Source organism: Lotus japonicus, chromosome 4 (assembly GCF_012489685.1).
Source record: "Lotus japonicus ecotype B-129 chromosome 4, LjGifu_v1.2".
Lineage (NCBI taxonomy): Eukaryota > Viridiplantae > Streptophyta > Magnoliopsida > Fabales > Fabaceae > Lotus > Lotus japonicus.
Genome location: NC_080044.1, coordinates 18,393,048 through 18,411,083, shown reverse-complemented (window position 1 = coordinate 18,411,083; position 18,036 = coordinate 18,393,048). Strand labels below are relative to the sequence as shown.

The following is an 18,036-nucleotide window of genomic DNA, read 5'->3' as shown; positions in this document are numbered from 1 at the left end:
AGGAAAGGAAAATAGGTTTTTTTTTTATTTTTTTTTTAAACTGGCGGTTGAACCGGGTTTGGGCGAACCGGTTGGTGGCTGTGTGAACCGGTGCTCTGGATCTGTCACGCGGGTCGGGTTGAAATTGCAGCAACCCACGCGTGTGAAACCGCAAGGAGGAAGGAGCGGCGCTGGCGGTGCAAGGGGCGACAGTGGCAGGCTCGTCCAGGAGAGCGGCGGAGGGGGAGGCTGGGTCCGGCGGCGCGAGCGGCGGCTGGGGACGCGGGTCCTCACGCAGACACAAGATGGAACGACGGCGTGAAGAAACCCAGCGCGCTTGGGCTCGCAGCGGTGGTGCGAGCGGCCGGCGGCGGCTCTGGAAGAGAGGAGCGGCCGGCGGGCGGCGCGGGGAAGACAACGGCTGACGGTGGGGAAGAAAAGAGAGGGAGGCAGCGGCTGCTATAGGGAAAGAAAGGAGATAAAGAAATCAGATAAGGAAAAGAAATTAGGTTAGGATCTTTTGTGCTCTTGATACCATATAAGATTATTGGAATTCGTGATTTTCATTGATAAAATGCACTGTATATATAGATACAAGAGAGTTGACCTAGGCTAGTAATTACAGAGGAATCTAAGCCTAATTACAGGGAAATAATAATGACATAAATAAATTACACAATATTTATTTATTCTATCATCTCCGACCTGAACCATTATGCTGAAAGCGGCATTTGCCACCATTTCTGCACCCCCTTGGGCTGTTATAATATATGCATGCAGGTCTCTCACTTCTGTGTCTCACTGGTTCTTAGTGTCTAATGTCTTGTTCTGCCGGTTTTGACTCTCGGTTGGAGCTACTACTATCCCGGCCGGTGCCTATTTGCGAGTCCTGCTTAACTTGCGTAGCTTCATCACGTTGCCTAACCAAGCTCTTGTAAAATTCACCATCATCCCTTGCAGTAGCACTTCCTGAAGAACCTGCATTAGATTGGGAAGCATGCAGTGTTGTTGTTGTTCTAGCAGTGGTTTGAGCCTGGTGATTCCCTAAAGCATTCAAGTACTTCTCTGTTGTAGAAGAGAATTGAATAGAGCCGTGTTCACTGGAATAAATGGATAATGATGCAGCTCGCTTCATCCCTAATGATGATGTCGCCCGAACTGTATCCTTATGAGGAGGTACTCCATTTGACTTGTGAATATATTTTCACTGACAACTGTTGCAATTTGAGAAGCAGGCTCAAATGGTGTGTATGCATGCCGAGACAACTGCATTTGAGGATCAGCTGTATTTGGTGCACAGACAGGACAAGACAATGGAGCAGTTACTGCATGGTGAGGACCATGTGTGGAATTGACCATTGAATATGATAAATTCGCAGCCGCTGCGAGATGAGTTGTCCAGTTATTAGGGGCAGGATTCAACACTGTAAATGATGGAGCTGAAGGCATCACCACAGGAGAAGGTAATAAACTTGCAACACCTGTTAGTGGAGTAGTCCCAGAATAAGCTGCCACACCACAAGGTGGAGATGTAGACAATGGCATTAGTGGAATTGATGGAAAAGTAGGATTTAATCCAAAAGTGGATATGCTCAGAGGATTGTTTGAAGATGAATCAGTTCTTAAATTGGGTGGTGGAATTCTATTTTCAGTACTCAATCTCTCAACCATTTGGGGGTTATTAAATATTTTAATTAGTAGATCCACATCAATTAAGCTTCCATGTTGATTGATCTTTAATATGGCTTCTATTAGAGCAGCAACTGTTGCTAAATCTTGTGCAGACACCCTAGATAAGGCGGTTACACCGCCATCATCTGAAGAAACAGTAGAAGACGAGGGGTTACAACCGGAACTAAGAGGAGTTGTTGCTGATAGATGTTGTTGCTGCAATTTCTGTGAATGCATATCAGAGGGAGCATTTAACACTGTGCGTTCGGGCGAAATATCCATAGCCACTTCCTCCTGGACCTCAATAGGAATGAGAGGGACGATATCAGAAGAAGCGTTATCATCATCATAATCCTCAGTCTCCTCAATAGGAATGAGTGAGACTATAGGAGTAGCGGTATCATCATAATCTTTCTCTTCTACATCCAAAGAAACCAAAGGGCTACACAACCAATTCTACCAAGTTAATAATGTTACCAGCAAGAAAAAATGAAGTACATTACTACAAAGCTTTAATTCTTAATTAACTTGACATTTTACCTTTGTGGAATGGAAGAAGAACGAGGGTAATGTGCTTCAAGCACTCTCAATTCTCTCAGCTTCTCAGTATCTTTCTCCTCACTTGCTTCACCGGCTCTAACAAACCAATGAGGACTAATAGCAAACTGCATTAGAAGTCAGGAAATCAACAAAGTTATAAGAGAATGTGAAATTAAAGAAACCAATTAGCTAGAGAGTGCATAATATGAAAATAATAGTTACTTGCCTGAGGGGGACATTCCCATTTAACCATTGGTTGGTTTAGGAAAGGACCACTTTCAAACCCAGGGAGTAAATCTGAATCGGTAGATTCATTAGTGCTAGAACGTAAAATTGATGTTGTCTTTGCTTGAAGATGATGATGACCGCCTTGTAATTTCCGGCCAATTTGTGAAGGGCTGTCGTCAGGCAAGAAATATTTTACCTGTTGGGTCATTCACTAGTATTAGTGTTGTCATGAGAAATTAATGAGAATCCCTAAGCACAAACCAAGACAGAGAATAACCTAAGATGTTCCAATTGGAGAGTGACAATGCCGCAGTGTGGTCCATATAACTGATTTCACTAAGTGGCATAAGGCTTTTGTTGTTTGTTGTTGCTATTTTTTGTTTCAATGAGTTAGTTGAGCAGTGAGCTACTTTGAAAAGAAAAGCTTTGAAAACTAATAGTGATTCAAAAATTGTTGTACAATGAGCCAGAAAAGCTTCACATAATTGCAATTCATTTGTCAAATCCAGAAGCCAGATTTACATTTAAAGAAAAATATCAATATTTAATTTAAAATTTAATGCTTCATTTCTAGCTATCTCAGCTTAAATCTAAGAACAGGTTGATAATTGGTGAGCAGAACAATTTTTTGCATCTAACGTGACACATTATGGAAAACCATATAGAGAAAGCTTTCAGTCTATCTAGCTAAGAATCTTTAAGCAAAATAGTGAAGAGAGATATCAAATCAGCTGTGAAAAATAGGGTTATCTCAATCAAACAATATAATTTACTTCAATTGAATGCGAACTCTAAAAATTGAATAAATTTTACCGAACTTAAATGGACATATAAGATACATATATATTCAATGGCTCTAGAATTCTTTAACAAATTCCTTATTCTTGACAAAGAATATAATTTTATTTTTATTATAATAATTATTATTATTATAATAAACAAGGTCTAGCACAATATAATACGAAGAAAATGCAGTTGTGGGGATACAGTTGTGATGATGCGTATGAAGAAAAAATTATTAGTAGATGTCCAACCAACTAACAGTTGTGGCGATAATTTAGAAAGCCAATGATAATAATTATTACCAAACCATAATGAGAAGAATAACTTTAGCATCCCCAGCATAATTCCGTAGCCATACACGAGATAAGAAGGAAAGCCACCAAATCCAATTAATCAGCCAAAGTAAGCAACACCATCAATAAACCTCAAGTTAAAGAAATACACTCCCACGGATTCTGCAGCCATTCAAATACAGAATAAACAAAGGCAGGATAATTAGCTTTATTCCACAGCCAAACCTTGTATTGGATCAAATCAACAATTTCTCCCGCTTCCAATAACTCCCCCTTGAATGCCATTTTATTCCTAGCATTCCAAAGAGCACACACAGTAGCAATCCAAATTGCAGCAATATTTTTTCGTGACTTCGAGCTAGAGGCAATATTCGAACCAAATTGGATAAAAAAATCCACCAAGCTGTTTGGTAGTGCCGTAGAAATCCCCAACCAATTCAGAATTCTCATCCAGACACCCCACGCAAATCTACATTCAAGAAACAAGTGTAAGCATGACTCCTCATGATCCCCACATAATAGACACTCTAAACCAATCCCCACTGGAAGAGCCCTCCTCGTACCATATACACTCCTTACATTGTTCTTATGCAGCAGAGCAGAACATATGAGAGGGGGAAATGGATATATGGGAAATCAGAGAGAAAAATGATCAGAGAGATATGAAAACTCTAGCAATGTGTTTGTGTGTGGAGAGTGGTGGCTAACCTTGTGTTTTTATATTGAGTGAGGAGTTATGAGTTGCGTCGTTGAGGTTGAGCGTATATGGTAAGAAGAAGAAAAAGGAAACTCTTTTAAGCAAGGTGGTGAGGTGTGCTGTGTTTTGTTACATTGCGTTTGTTGGTTGCCTTGGAAATAATTCATACGTTCTTACATGACACATCACACTAACTTTCTCCTTTTTACTCACGTTTGCATTTTCCTTATAACATTTTCTCTTCATTACTCATATTATTTTGTGTAGGAGGAGGGTGAGGTGAACTCTCTATGATACTTTCGTTTTAATACTCTTGCTATGATTTGTTAAAATTTATGTAGGTATGTCTAAATTGGAGTGATATTTATATATTTACTGGACTCTAAATGTGTTATAACGAATCAAAGAGATAGTGTTGTTGGCATTTCTTTTTGTAAATCTCATATCAATTTCAAAAAATAAATAGTCCCAAAAGGTTAGCGCAAGTGGTAAGAGTTTGGGGACATAAGGGTTGGGTGGGATTAAGGGTAAAGGGTCCAAGTTCAAACCCTGAGAAATAACTAGATTACTAACATTACTAAGCACTAACATTTACATATAAAAATAATCAAAAAATAAATAAGAGTGTAACAAAAGAGTGTTAAAGTTGGACTGGGCGAGACCCCAGGGTCCCTCGCCCAGGGGACTCAGCCTTAGGCACGGAACATGCCTGGAACTTGGGCCGCTCTCCCCAAGGCCCAACCGACCCATTTAGACAGATTAAAGGCACGAAGGCCCAACCTCAAATCTATAAATAGGGGACGGTCACCAATTGTAAGGGACTTTTGGCTCATTTGGCAATAACAATATTGAAATTCAGTTATATTTTCTCTCTCTAAGCAGCTATGAGTCCATCTCTCTAAAATCTCCGATCACATTCCACACATTCTTGACACTATGCCTTGATTCTATGTTCATGGCGAGAACAAAAGTGAATGTTAATCTGTAAATTTTATTGTTTATAAGTTCAACCTATACTATAATTTTTTGTATTTAACCACTCTTCTATTTCAGTTTTATTCCGTTAAACGAGCACCGTGGATATACATGCCACTCAGCCAAAGAAAAATGATGGAGAGTTGCCCAGAGGACCTTGGAACGTTTTAACATAAGCATTAGGAATTCGCAAGTCCCCAAAAAGTAATCTCGAGAAGAAACAAAACAAGCTAGGACGACAACACTTTTTAGCTTAAGAAAATCTCCCAAACACAAACCCTAAAATAGAGTGAATGGTCAAATTGGTTCCTGAAAGATTTGGGCACCGACAAATCTAACCACAGACTTAGGAACTTCCTTTGGTGGTTCTTTATTGTGTAAAATGTCGGTTACATTAGTCATTGTGGTCAGATAAGGTTTTTGTTTGTGGACTAATTTGACCGACATTTAAGGTATTTCTTCTTTTAAGGATAGACGAGCACACAAAATTTCTAGCCCAATATATATATATATATATATATATATATATATATATATATATATATATTGAAATATCAAGTATTATTAGTAACAGATCAAAGTCTGATCGAAATACAACCTCAAAAGCAAAAGGAAGGACTAGGTTTCCCTAACTTCACCCAAATTGCACCCATAACAATATATATTTATTGTTGTTATATATGATTTAAAAAATACTTTTAATGAAAAAATAGTTTTACTTTATTATTTTTTAAAAAATGCTTCAAATTGTAATTAATAATTAACATAATATTATCAAATAAAAATTTATTAATAGCTAACTAATATTTTTATTTATGTAAATGTCAAGTCAACTTTATTGACTATTACTATATATGTTTTAAAAAATCCTCAAAGTTAATCAATTTATATTTAATATTAAATATGGAAATTGAATTTCTTACAAAAATCAATTAACATAATGAATAAAATAAATTCTTATTAATAAATAATTAATATTGTTATTAATGTAAAAAGTCAAGTTATTTTTACTTTTTGTTATTTTAAATTTTTTCCTCAAGTTATCATTAATAATTAAAATTAAATTATATTAATAATTAATTTAAAATAGAATAAATGAAAAATTAATATAGAAAATTACATAAAATTTTATTAATACCTAATTAATATTTTTATTAATTTGATGGTCAAGTCAATTTTACTTTCATAATATTTCTATATTTTTTATTGTGTATTAATGGATCTAGTTTTATTATGATTATTATTATGACAATGAGGATACAAAACAACCAATATAATAGAAAAAACGAGCCCCCACTACGAAACCAAAAACTCGACCAGTAGAAAAAAACCTACCACCATCGTATCTCTCCAGATGGGTCGCCTTAAGATGAGTAATACAAGCCTCAATAGCCTCCTCGTCAGTGTCAGAGAAAACCAGGCCACAAGATTTACCAACCTCACCGATATTAGTCGCACGCGTGCGCACAGACTCCACACTACCCACATTTGGCTATAATGTATTAGTTAGTAGAGAAGAATAAAGAAATAAGGTAGAGATAACTGTGACAATATTTAAATTGTAAATTTATACAAATACCCAAATATGAAATTATAAAGACGTTTCTGATAAATAAGTAGTTACATAAATTATAGGCTTCTGAAAATACTTTGAAATAACACAAGTTTAAATTCTGAAAGAAATTTTCTCTCTCAAAAGACAACACTCAACAAATTGAAATCAAAAGACGATTTAAAGTTTGCTTTCGCCCTCGAAGCTTGAAGGGTTTATTTATAATTGAATGATTTAAAGTTTGCTTTCGCCCTCGAAGCTTGAAGGGTTTATTTATAATTGAATTCCACTTTGTAAGGCTTCGAATGTGCGGACTTGAAATGTTTTGGAATCCGAGTAAATTGTGCAGTTGAGCTTTCAACCTTCGTGATATCCGAAAAAGTAGTCTGTATAGCGAATCTGCTTTTTTTTTTTTTGATGCATCGGAAAATTACAAAGCAAAACTAAAGAGCTAAACAATCCCTGAGCAAGAGGGTCTCCAACTCAAAGGAAGGAACATCAATGACCCAAAAGCTATGATTGAAGCTACGAGCCACAATCCGGGCCAAATAATCCGCTACAGCGTTACAGTCCCTGGGAATACGAACCAGGGAAACGTCCCAGCTCCTCTCCAAAAGATTCTGGATTTGGTCAGCAACAACAAACACTCCATTCCTATCCTGGCGGTGCAGCACATCCAGAAGGCCAGCACAATCAACTTCACACTGGACTTTGCGCCACCCTCTATCCCAGGCTAGTTGCAATCCATCACGAAGAGCCACTGCCTCAGCCTCCAAAGCATTCCCACCTGATGCCGCACCAGCAAACCCCAGCAACCAGTTCCCTTGCTCATCCCGAAACACACCCCCACAGCCCATGTCCTGTTTTTCCTCATTAAAGGTCTCATCCACTTTAAGTTTTACGAACCCAGCTTGTGGCGGATGCCATCTAGGCACAAGGAGCTCATCGTCATCAAGCCCGCTACCATCAGCAAAACACTGATACACCATATCATACTCATGGCACAAGCGCCGCCATGCGTCTTCCAACGTCCACTTCGGGCTTCCCAAGCACATATTGTTACGCCATTTCCAAATCCCCCAAATGCCCACTAGGAACATGATACTACGAGGTCCCCGCGCCAACGAGGATATCCACCCTTCCAAGGTCTGGCTCTGGAAATTTCTCCACGATAGGGCACCAAGACGGAGCCACAACTCCCGGGAGTGAGGACAATCCCTTAAGCAGTGGAAAATATCCTCCACCTGAGCTGAGCACCGAGTACATGCCGGCGACACCGCAAGCTTACACCGGAAACGTTTATCATTTGTCTGGAGAGCATCCCTGAGAATCCTCCAAACAAAAAGACGCATCTTTTCCAGAATTCTCAGCTTCCAAATCCAACCCCAGTTAACAGCTGCTCCCCCACCCGAGTTCTTGTCATGAAGCCATGCATAGGCATCTCTAGTAGAGTAAATCCCACTACCGCTACTTGTCCAAAGCCACGCATCTCTCTGGTGATTCACGAGACGGGGTTCAATCTAATGTAAGCGGGCACTTGCCCCCTGAGGAAGATCAGTGTACACCCTCCTTAAATCCCAACCTCCATTCGCCACCACGTCCCTCAAAGCAAGGTTTGTATCAGCTATGTTTACGTATGGGACCTGTAAAGCAAGCGCACCTGTGCCACTCCAATCCGTGTACCACAGAGAAGACTGGCCGCTCCCAAACTTGAAAGAGAAACCCTCCTTCAGGTGATCCCTAGCCCGCAAAATACCTTTCCAAACTGGTGAATCATTCTGGTTTCTAGTCACCTGCAGGATCGAGCTCCCGCGCACTTATTTCTTTATGAACATTTGAACCCACAATTTTTCTGGACAATGCAACACGTTCCACACCGATTTCCCCAATAGAGCTGTGTTGGCCAGCTCCATATCTCTCACCCCGAGCCCCCCATCATTTTTCCTACGGGTCAAGACATTCCAGTTCACCAAATGCCACCCTCGGTCACCTCTCCCTTTCCCCCAAATGAACCTACGCATAGCCTGATTCAACTTCTCGATCAAACCCCTAGGGAGCCAAAAAACTTGCATAATGTAAGTTGGAATGGAGGCCATAACTGACTTCACCAAGCAAGTTCTACCAGCCATATTCAACATATTAACCTTCCAGGAAGCTAACTTCTTGTTAATATTATCCAATAAAAAATTGAGACTACTTCCACGAGAGCTCCCACCCTGAAGGGGAAAGCCCAAGTACTTTCCCAGGTTTCTGACAAAAGGAATAGGAGCTATACGAGTGATTTCTTCCCGAACCTCATGTCTAACACCCTTGGAGGAGATCGCCTTAGATTTACTGAGATTCACTTTCAGCCCTGAGCTATCACAAAACTTTTGCAAGACAGTAGCCACAAGATTTACCTGGGTACAGACGCTTTACAAAAAAGTAACACGTCGTCTGCAAAGAAAAGATGAGAGATCGGTGGACCATCTGTGGAAACTCTAATCGGTTCCCAGGCCCCATTATCTACTTGATGCTGGATATAGACAGACAAACGTTCCATACAAAGAACAAAAAGATAAGGAGATATGGGATCCCCTTGGCGTAGCCCACGTCCCGGTCTAAAAGGATCAAGCTTGTCTCCATTCCACAATAGCGAAATCTGAGAAGAGCTAACACAACACATGATCAACTCAGTTATGATTCTTGGAAAGCCAAAGAGTTCCAAGGTCTCTTTCAAGAAGCCCCAGGAAATGCTATCATATGCCTTCTCAAGATCAATTTTAAAAGCCAAGCTGCCTTGTCTCGACAAGGATTTATTCATATAGTGCACCACCTCCTGAGCAACAAAAGCATTATCCATAGTGCCCCTTCCAGGAAGGAAACTACTCTGCATCGGACCAATGATTCTATTAAGAAAAGGTCGAATTCGAGCCACCAAAACTTTTGTAATAAGCTTATAAGTAACATTGCATAAGCTTATTGGTCTAAGTTCCTTCACCGTCGATGGATGGTCCACTTTCGGAATGAGCACCACTAAGATTTCCATGAGCTTCTCATCCACCTTTCCCGTTTCAAAAGCACTCTTCACCAAGCTCCAAAGAGTATCCCCAACCTTATTCCAACACTTTTTATAGAAGAACGGTTGGAATCCGTCTGGGCCAGGAGCAGTGAAAGATTTCATTGACATAAGGGCTTGCCGGACTTCTTCCTTGCTAACCGGAGAAGATAACATTGTCTTGGCTGCCTGGGTGAGGGAGGGGAAGGCCTCATGGTGAAACTCAGTCGTGGGCGGGCCCACCACCTCTTTGAAAAGATTTTTAAAATACTCACTAACCTCCATTGCAATTCTGACAGAGTCCGTACTCCAGTTCCCATCTCCCAGCTTGAGGCGATAGATGTGATTTCTTTTACGCCTAATCACAGCGTGGGCATGGAAGTAGGAGGTGTTACGATCCCCCAATCTGACTTTGTTATCACGCGCCTTCTGGTACCACAAAATTTCTTCCTGCTTCAAGATACAACTATATTCTCGCTGCAGGTCCCGTTCAAACATAGCTAAATCCGAGGTCAGCTTCTGATCCAGTTCCCTTTGCACACCTTTGAGCCTAGCCTCCACTCTTCTCTTACATCTGTGAATATTGCCAAAGACATTCTTATTGAAATCAGTTGAGTCCACCCGAACCCTCTCGAGAATTTGAGAGATATCTTCATCTCCCTGTCTCCACGCATTCTCGACCAGTAAGTGATAGTCCGGGTGTTCCACCCATGCCGCTATGAAGCGAAAGGGACGGTGTTGGGGCCTAGCCGAGTGCACTCCACAGGAGACCAGCAGAGGGCAATGATCTGAGTGGATTCGATTCAGTGTCTCCACACTAGCATCTGGGAAGGCAAGTCTCCACTCCACATCCCCTATGGCTCGATCTAGTCTTTTTGCAAGAATGGAGCGATTTTGCTGGTTCCTGAACCAGGTGAATTTGGTACCATTCGATCCCAAGTCCATCAGGTTACAATCACCCATCATAGAGGCAAATCTTTCAGCCCTACTGCTGATATAGTTACCTCCTCGAACCTCTGTGCAATGCAAACTGCTTTTTGTACGAACAACTTTATTTTCTTTTTAGTTTTATCATTTATATTGATAACTTTAATAGTTTTATCTATTTAATAGGTAGCATGGAGTGTCTAGCTGGATTCCATGGCAGTTGTCTTCACTGTGGAAGAAAATATTATTGTTTGAACCATCATTAAACCTAGGGAAGTGTTTACACCAAATTTTGGTAAACAAATAAGAGAATCCAATGATCAATCTGGGGACTGGATTCGAGTCCTCTTGGGTTCTTTGGTGAAAATGAATTAAATTTAGTTAACCAAAACTAAAGAAACTTGATAACAAATTAGAAATAAACCAGTAAATTCGACTTAAGTAAGTAAACACGTAAGTAAACTTTCTGAATCTGAATAATAGTAATGAACTATAAAATGTAAAGTGTTACACGAATCCCTACTTTTTCACTCTAACTTGGCTTGTAATCATTATGATCGATTGTAAGCGCTTGAGAGTTTTCGAGTAAAGATTGTGAACCCCCATTCTCTCTACAAACCTGCTATTTATAGACTTAAAATGTAACTGACTTCTAACGGTCAATTAATACAACTATTACAAGTGTCTTCTGAACATGGCTTCGTCCTACACGTGTCTTTCTACTCCATACGTGTCCCTCGTGAATTATCTTCCAAAGACAACCGGCCTCTCGTATGGAATTCTCCGTATCTCGAAAAACAATACTTTGCAGTCGAAGTCGTTTGAACACTTGATAAATTTCCTTGATTCTCTTCATTTTCGACTTCAAAGGTCGAATCTAGTGTAAGTCCCAATCGAAATATACAAACAAAGGTCGAAATTATATGCAATTAACAGATGCCCCCCAAAATATCATTTGTTCGATCAGAAAAAAGATATTTTTGTCTTACGTAATTTCAACCAAATGCTATATGCCATTTTTTTCCTTTTTCATTCCTGACAAGTAAAAGTCTCTTTTAACCTTTAGCAACCTTCATACTCCACTATCATCAATGTCTAATCATGTCAGACACATTCTCCAAGGAAAACTGCCATACCCCACTCAGAATTCAAATGAATCACAAATGAATTCTATTGAACAAAAGTTTGGCATCCGGTCCAATGTCAACCGTTCCTCTTGTTGTAGTTCTAGACTTATAAATAGGTGGAAAAACTTTTCCACTTCACTTCTTCTTCAACCTCTAGCTTTTCTCTCTAAAAAACCCATTTCCAAACTCTGCAACTCCTTAATATTTCAAAGCTCTACCGGAACCATTTCGGTTTACGCGAGCTTTCACCATCACCATCATTGCATCATCATCTTCTTCCAGTTCGCCGGCCACTACCATGACTTCCACATCCTCTTCTCAGGTTCCGTCTGCGGTTTCTCTTTCAAAACCCATTGAAGTTGAAGGGAGGACCTTTGTTCCAGAACCTCCCAATGAAGAAGAAAAGATTAAGATCTGGAATTCCCAGGTACTTATTCCCTTCTCCATTGGTGATAAGTTGCATGCATATCTAGGGCCTTACCAAACTATTTTCCCAAGAAATGCATCTGCATTCTTTCCTTCACCTTTACCGGATGAGAAAATCTTGGCCTTTAGGGATTCCTACAATCTGTCCTTTTTAGGTGACCCCCCTCGAGCTTTCCGTTCTTCACCTCCAGTGAAAACGAATCCTTACATTGAATGGTTAAACAAAGTCGAGAAAGTGAAAGGAGATTTCTGGAAAACTACAAGAATTTTCGATATAATTCAATTATCCAGATCGAAAATTGTTTACCATCCGGAAATGTTAGCCAGTTCTTTTTCTTTTGGGAGCGTTCGACCAATACCTTCCACACTCCACATGGAATGATTACCCCCACTCTCCTAGATGTAGCTGCAATCGCCGGTCTTTGACCTACAGGGTCTTCTTTCACATTCGACCGGTCTGTCAAGAAAGAGATCAAACTGGACTATAACCATCTGACTTACAAAAGCTTCATCTTGAGAAACCACGACAAAACCTCTGCAAGTGTTTCTGAATTGGAACACGTAGCTTTCTTGTTGTTCTGGTTATCTGCCTTCTTCCTTTGTTCCAAGTCTCTTCAAGTTCCTCAGAAATTTGTGCTTCTTGCTCAACTCCTTCATGAAGGTGCTGACGTCTGTCTAGGTAAAGTTTTGTTAGGCGAACTTTACCTCTCTTTGAGTCAAGCCATTACTTCTCTTCAGAAGCCTCCTGGAGCCGAGAAAAACATCTTATTTGCTGGACCTTTATGGTTTCTTCAACTTTGGCTAAATGCCATCTTTCAGGCTAAGTTTTCAACTCCAGTTCCACAAAATGTTTCGACCTCTATTGCTGCTTTTCGACTTAATTGCTTGACTCCTTCCAAAGATAAAGTCGATCCAGAAACCACTTTCCGTGATTTTTTTTACTACTTTCATGGAAATGACCTCTTTTACTCCCAACCTTGCTCCATTTGCCGCTCCAACCACTGGTCCTAATTGGCTTGTTCGACCTTTCCCATGCGAATCTCCGGGCGAACAGATTGAAAGTATTAGCATCTGGAGGGAATTTTTTCGACCTCAAGTTCTTCCCCTTGGTTTCAAAAAATCTGAGGTAAACGTGTTGGGCTACCAGCCTCAACTTGTAGCTAGACAATTCGGCCTATGTCAAATTGTTCCTATTCCTCTCTTCTAAAAAAAGGATGCCATTTGCAATGAAGGGTTTTGCGACAAAGATGTCAACTCTTTTTATGAAGCCCTCAACTATTATGACAAGAAGACATCTGCTCTTCGTCTTGAACCTCTGTCTTTCGAACCATCTTTTTATTGCACTAGAGAATTTGAAGTTTGGTGGTCGACCTACTACAAGTCTATTCAGACCACCTTAGGAGTTTGTATTGGAAAGATGACTGAAGCTCTTCAATCTGTGCAGAAAAAAGCTACAAAGAAAACTCGAGGTATGCTCATCAAAGATATCCAGTCATTTCAGAGATTCTTCAAAACTGTTTATCTTCCAGGTCAATTGAATTTAACCCTTTCGGAAGCGGTGGAAGTTTTAAAAGAAAAAGTCAAAGCCAAAGTTTTAAAAATTAAACTTTTCCCCCTTTTGTGGATAAATATGTTTATACTCTTCGACATTATTGTCCAAAATTTCCAACTTTTCCTACCAGTGATATGGCTTTGGCTTTACCTGTTATTTACCCAAAGTGGCTCGACCATTTTACATACAAATGTTTTATACAAAGTCTTTTACCACTTCCGAAAAGGGTTACTTCGACTAAATATTTCTTGCACAACTACCCCGGACACATTCATGTTAACTCATGTCACGTCCAAGTCCTCACACAAATTCATCAAGGTTAGATAGACTCGTCTTACTTTTGTTCTCTTTTCTTTATTCTCGTACTTATACACCTTTCCTTCAGCCGAACCAATACCCAGAGTTCCATGCAAGGAAGACGAGGGTTCTGACAATTCGACAGGCATTCCAGTTCAACAAAAGAACGTCCCTAAGGTATATTCATTAATGCGTTGTTTACCCTTTATTCGAATCCGAGTTCATATCTTATATATTTTCCAGGCTCGAAAGAGAGGTTCTCAAAGCTCGACTTCAGATGCTCGAAAGAAAATGAGAATTTCATCCGAAAAGGATGATTCATAAAGAACTTTGGTAATCTTATCTTCTATTCTTCTCATTTCATTTTCCTATTTTTTACTCATCTTCTTCTCCTATATTTTGCAGGTAGACCCAATTCCTGAAGACGAGAACATTTCTTCCAAGCCTGTTGATCCAAATGAAGCTGTACAAGATAAGGCCAGCCCTAAAGCCTCGGACATTAACGAAGAAGAAGAGAATCCACCAATTTCTTCTGCAAAGAAACGTGCCGGGGCTGAGCCGAGTCAAGAGGAACTACAAGCAGAAACTGACCAAGAAGATTCCGGCTCCTCTCAAAGTGAAAGTTCTGGAGCTTCTTCCCCGACCAAACTTCAACAAGAACATGTATTTTTCGTTCGACACTTCTTTCTTCGTAATTCCTTAGTCTTCGTACTTACCTTTTGCATTTTTACACTTTTCTTCAGGATATCTCTTCGAAAACAAAGCCTCCTCCTCAAGTAATCCATTTGTCTTCGAACTCTTCTGATTCCAGTTCTTCTGACTGCCAAAGTCTTGATGACTTTTTAAACTTTCAACCGTTACGAATTCAATATCCTTCTGGTCGAATAGTTAGTTATGTTTCATCTGACAATGAGTCCTTTACGCAGGACCTTGGCGCTTCGGCCGAAAAGTCGGATACTGACGAAGACCGTCAACCTATCCCTTCACCCATTGCCAAAGTCTCGAAGACCCAAGAAAAAACTCTTAAGGCTTCGAGCCCTGTTGCTGGCAGGAAGTCTCCTCAGTCCATTCCTATCGAAGACTTTGATGCTCTTGCCATGGATGACCCAGTATTAGCCCTCGAGCAACTTGTCAGCGGTCAAGTCTCTCTTAGCACCAGTCGAAGCCAAGAATCCTCTATGCAAAACGAAGGCACAAGCACTCTGAATACTGCCACCACCATCATCAACAAGCTTCGATCTCTTGCGTTCGAGCAAGATTTATTTTCTGCCCTCAGCTCGAACCTTAACTTGGGCCGAGAAATTAAGCAACTTATCTCTGACCTTAGCAATGAGGACCTCACTGATCAACAAGAAAAGGGCATTCAAGAATTTCAAGAGTTTCTTGACGAATCACTTTTGACTTTCGACCAAGCCAAACTTGTCGGTCAGGACTTAGCCTCCAAATCCACTGAGTGCACACATGCAGCTGAGTCATTCGACCGAGCTAAAACCAAAGTGGGCTCTATCAAATTACTCGAGGAAGCTGACTCAGTGAAACTGAATGAAATTTTGAAACAGATTGCCGAACTTCAACAACAGGAAAAATCCCTCAAAGCCAACCTGGCCAAATTCAAGAAACAAAAGACTGAAGTTGCTGCCAAGGCCATCTCTCACGTGAAAGACAAGAATCGACTTGAAGGCGAAATTTCTGAGCTTCAGAACAAGAAGGCAAAGGTTGATAAGCGACTCAAGAAACTCAAGGGTCGATATGCTCCCATGAAAGCCACTCCACCATTTTAGTCTTCTTATTTCTTTGTTCATGTTTTTTTTTTCACATGGCGCCTGTGCCACTTTATTTCCCTATGTACTTTCAAATGGCGTTTTCGCCATATTTGTTTTCAGCTTATGCACTACGTTTCGATATCAATTTTTATTTCATGAATCGCTGGATTAAACCTTTTTAAGTACTTTCCATTTATCGTCAATATTCGAGCAATCGTTCCGATTTCCTCAATCGAATAAGCGTTGTTTGAATAACACTTAATTACTTTAAATGGCCCTTCCCATTTAGGGGCCCATTTTCCGTATGCTCGATCTTTTTTGTCCATTGGAAGGATCACTTTCCAAACTAAGTCTCCAACGCTAAATGCCTTAGACTTGACTTTTTTATTATAACTTTTAGTAATTCGTTCTTTTTGTCGAATCATAACTTCTAAAGCATTCAATCTTTCCTCGTCCAATTCGATTAACTCGTCGTACATCATATTCCAATAATCATCGCACGGAATCTCGAATTGCCTTTGAATTCTAACGGACTGTAAGCATATTTCGATCGGTAAAACCGCCTCATGCCCATACGTAAGTCGGAAAGGAGTTACTCCAGTGGCCTCTTTGGGCGAATTTCGATAAGCCCATAAAACTTGACTCAAAGTGTCATGCCACCTTCTCGGCTTTTGACTAATGTGTTTTTTAACCAAGTTAATCAGAACTTTATTAGCCGCTTCGACTTGTCCATTCGCCTGAGCATAATATGGCGTCGAAGTTAACAGTTTTATTCCAAAATACTCAGCACTTTATTAGCAGCTTCGACTTGTCCATTCGCCTGATGCGCCCCACATATGCCATCATGAACGGCTTTGACTGCTCGAAACGCCTCTTCTTCACTTAGGCACTTTAGTAGAACTTCATTTATCCCTTTTTTAAACAATTCGTCGTTCAAAATCAAGTAACTTAGAGCTCGATACTTTGTTCTTCGATCTGCTGGTGCATTTGGGTCTTGCAAGTATTTCACGACAGGTTTCCTCCAATCACTGTCATCTAAATTACTAATGACCAATACCTCCTGCTTGAACTCCATTCCTCTTTCCTTAAAGCTAGGGATAAACTTTCTTTTGACCTTTACTAGCTCTTTAAACTTTTTCCGAGGTAGCCGGTAACCTGACGCAATTTGTGCCAAAACATTCGCTTCAGCATTCTCAATCCGACGGATATGGCGTAATTCGACTTCATCAAAACTTCTTAACATTCTGACTGCTTTCGAATGATAATTCATTAAATTCTCACTAACGCATTGGTATTCGCCAGTTAGTTGTTTAATAACCAACTCCGAATCTCCACGAATTAAAAGCTCTCTAGCCCCCAAATTTAGAGTCGTTTCGAGCCCTATCAATAAAGCTTCATACTCCGCCTCATTATTCGAACACTTACCTTCGATTCCCAACTTAATTTTTGTCGGGATTCCTTGGGGTGAAATTATTAAGATACCTATCCCGGTACCTTTCTTATGCCTTGAACCGTCGAAATACATTTCCCAAGGTTTCAACGTCACCACCATCTCCTGTTCTTTCGACCCACTATGATCAACCAAAAAATCAGCTATTACTTGGCCTTTCATAGCCCTCAAATGTTGATAATTTAAAGAGAACTCAGTAAGGGCCAACGCCCACTTTCCAATTCGACTATGAAGAATGGGCTTGAACAGCATGTGCTTTATTCTATCATAATGGGAAATAACAGTTACATCAATAGGTTTAATATAATACTTAAGTTTAGTACATGAAAAATACAAACATAAACACAATTTTTCTACTAAACTATATCTAGTTTCAGCATCATTAAGGATTCGGCTCAAATAATATATAGCCCTTTCGACCCCATCTTCATCATCTTGAGCCAACACACTGCCAATAGTTTCCTCTGATGCCGAAATGTAGAGTTTCATTGGTTTTCCACGAATGAGGGGAGCCATGACTGGTGCCGTTGTTAAACTAGCTTTTATTTCCTCGAACGCCTTCTGATGTTCTTCCCTCCATTGAAACTCTTGTTCTTTCTTGAGTCGAAGCAATGTGGAGAATACCTTGGTTTTCCCACTTAGATCCATGATAAACCTTCTCAAGAAATTGACTTTGCCCAACAAAGACTGTAACTGTTTTTTATTCGACGGTGGTTGAGTATCGAAGATTGCTTTTGCC

At 40.1% G+C, this 18,036-nt stretch overlaps 2 protein-coding genes across 2 annotated transcripts; one reads left to right on the top strand and one right to left on the bottom strand.

Annotated features, from left to right (window-relative positions):
* Positions 1 to 1,116: 1,116 nt before the first annotated feature.
* On the bottom strand, positions 1,117 to 2,626 carry LOC130712408 (zinc finger CCCH domain-containing protein 30-like). The gene is made up of 3 exons (XM_057562243.1): positions 2,417 to 2,626; positions 2,191 to 2,315; positions 1,117 to 2,092 (listed from the first exon to the last, which is right to left on the bottom strand). The coding sequence occupies exons 1-3, from the start codon at positions 2,624 to 2,626 to the stop codon at positions 1,117 to 1,119; spliced, it is 1,311 nt and encodes a 436-aa protein (XP_057418226.1).
* Positions 2,627 to 12,107: 9,481 nt separating this feature from the next.
* LOC130712407 (uncharacterized) lies at positions 12,108 to 15,865 on the top strand. Its single transcript, XM_057562242.1, has 5 exons — positions 12,108 to 12,236; positions 13,449 to 13,704; positions 14,173 to 14,261; positions 14,490 to 14,747; positions 14,828 to 15,865. The coding sequence occupies exons 1-5, from the start codon at positions 12,108 to 12,110 to the stop codon at positions 15,863 to 15,865; spliced, it is 1,770 nt and encodes a 589-aa protein (XP_057418225.1).
* The last annotated feature ends 2,171 nt before the right edge of the window (positions 15,866 to 18,036 follow it).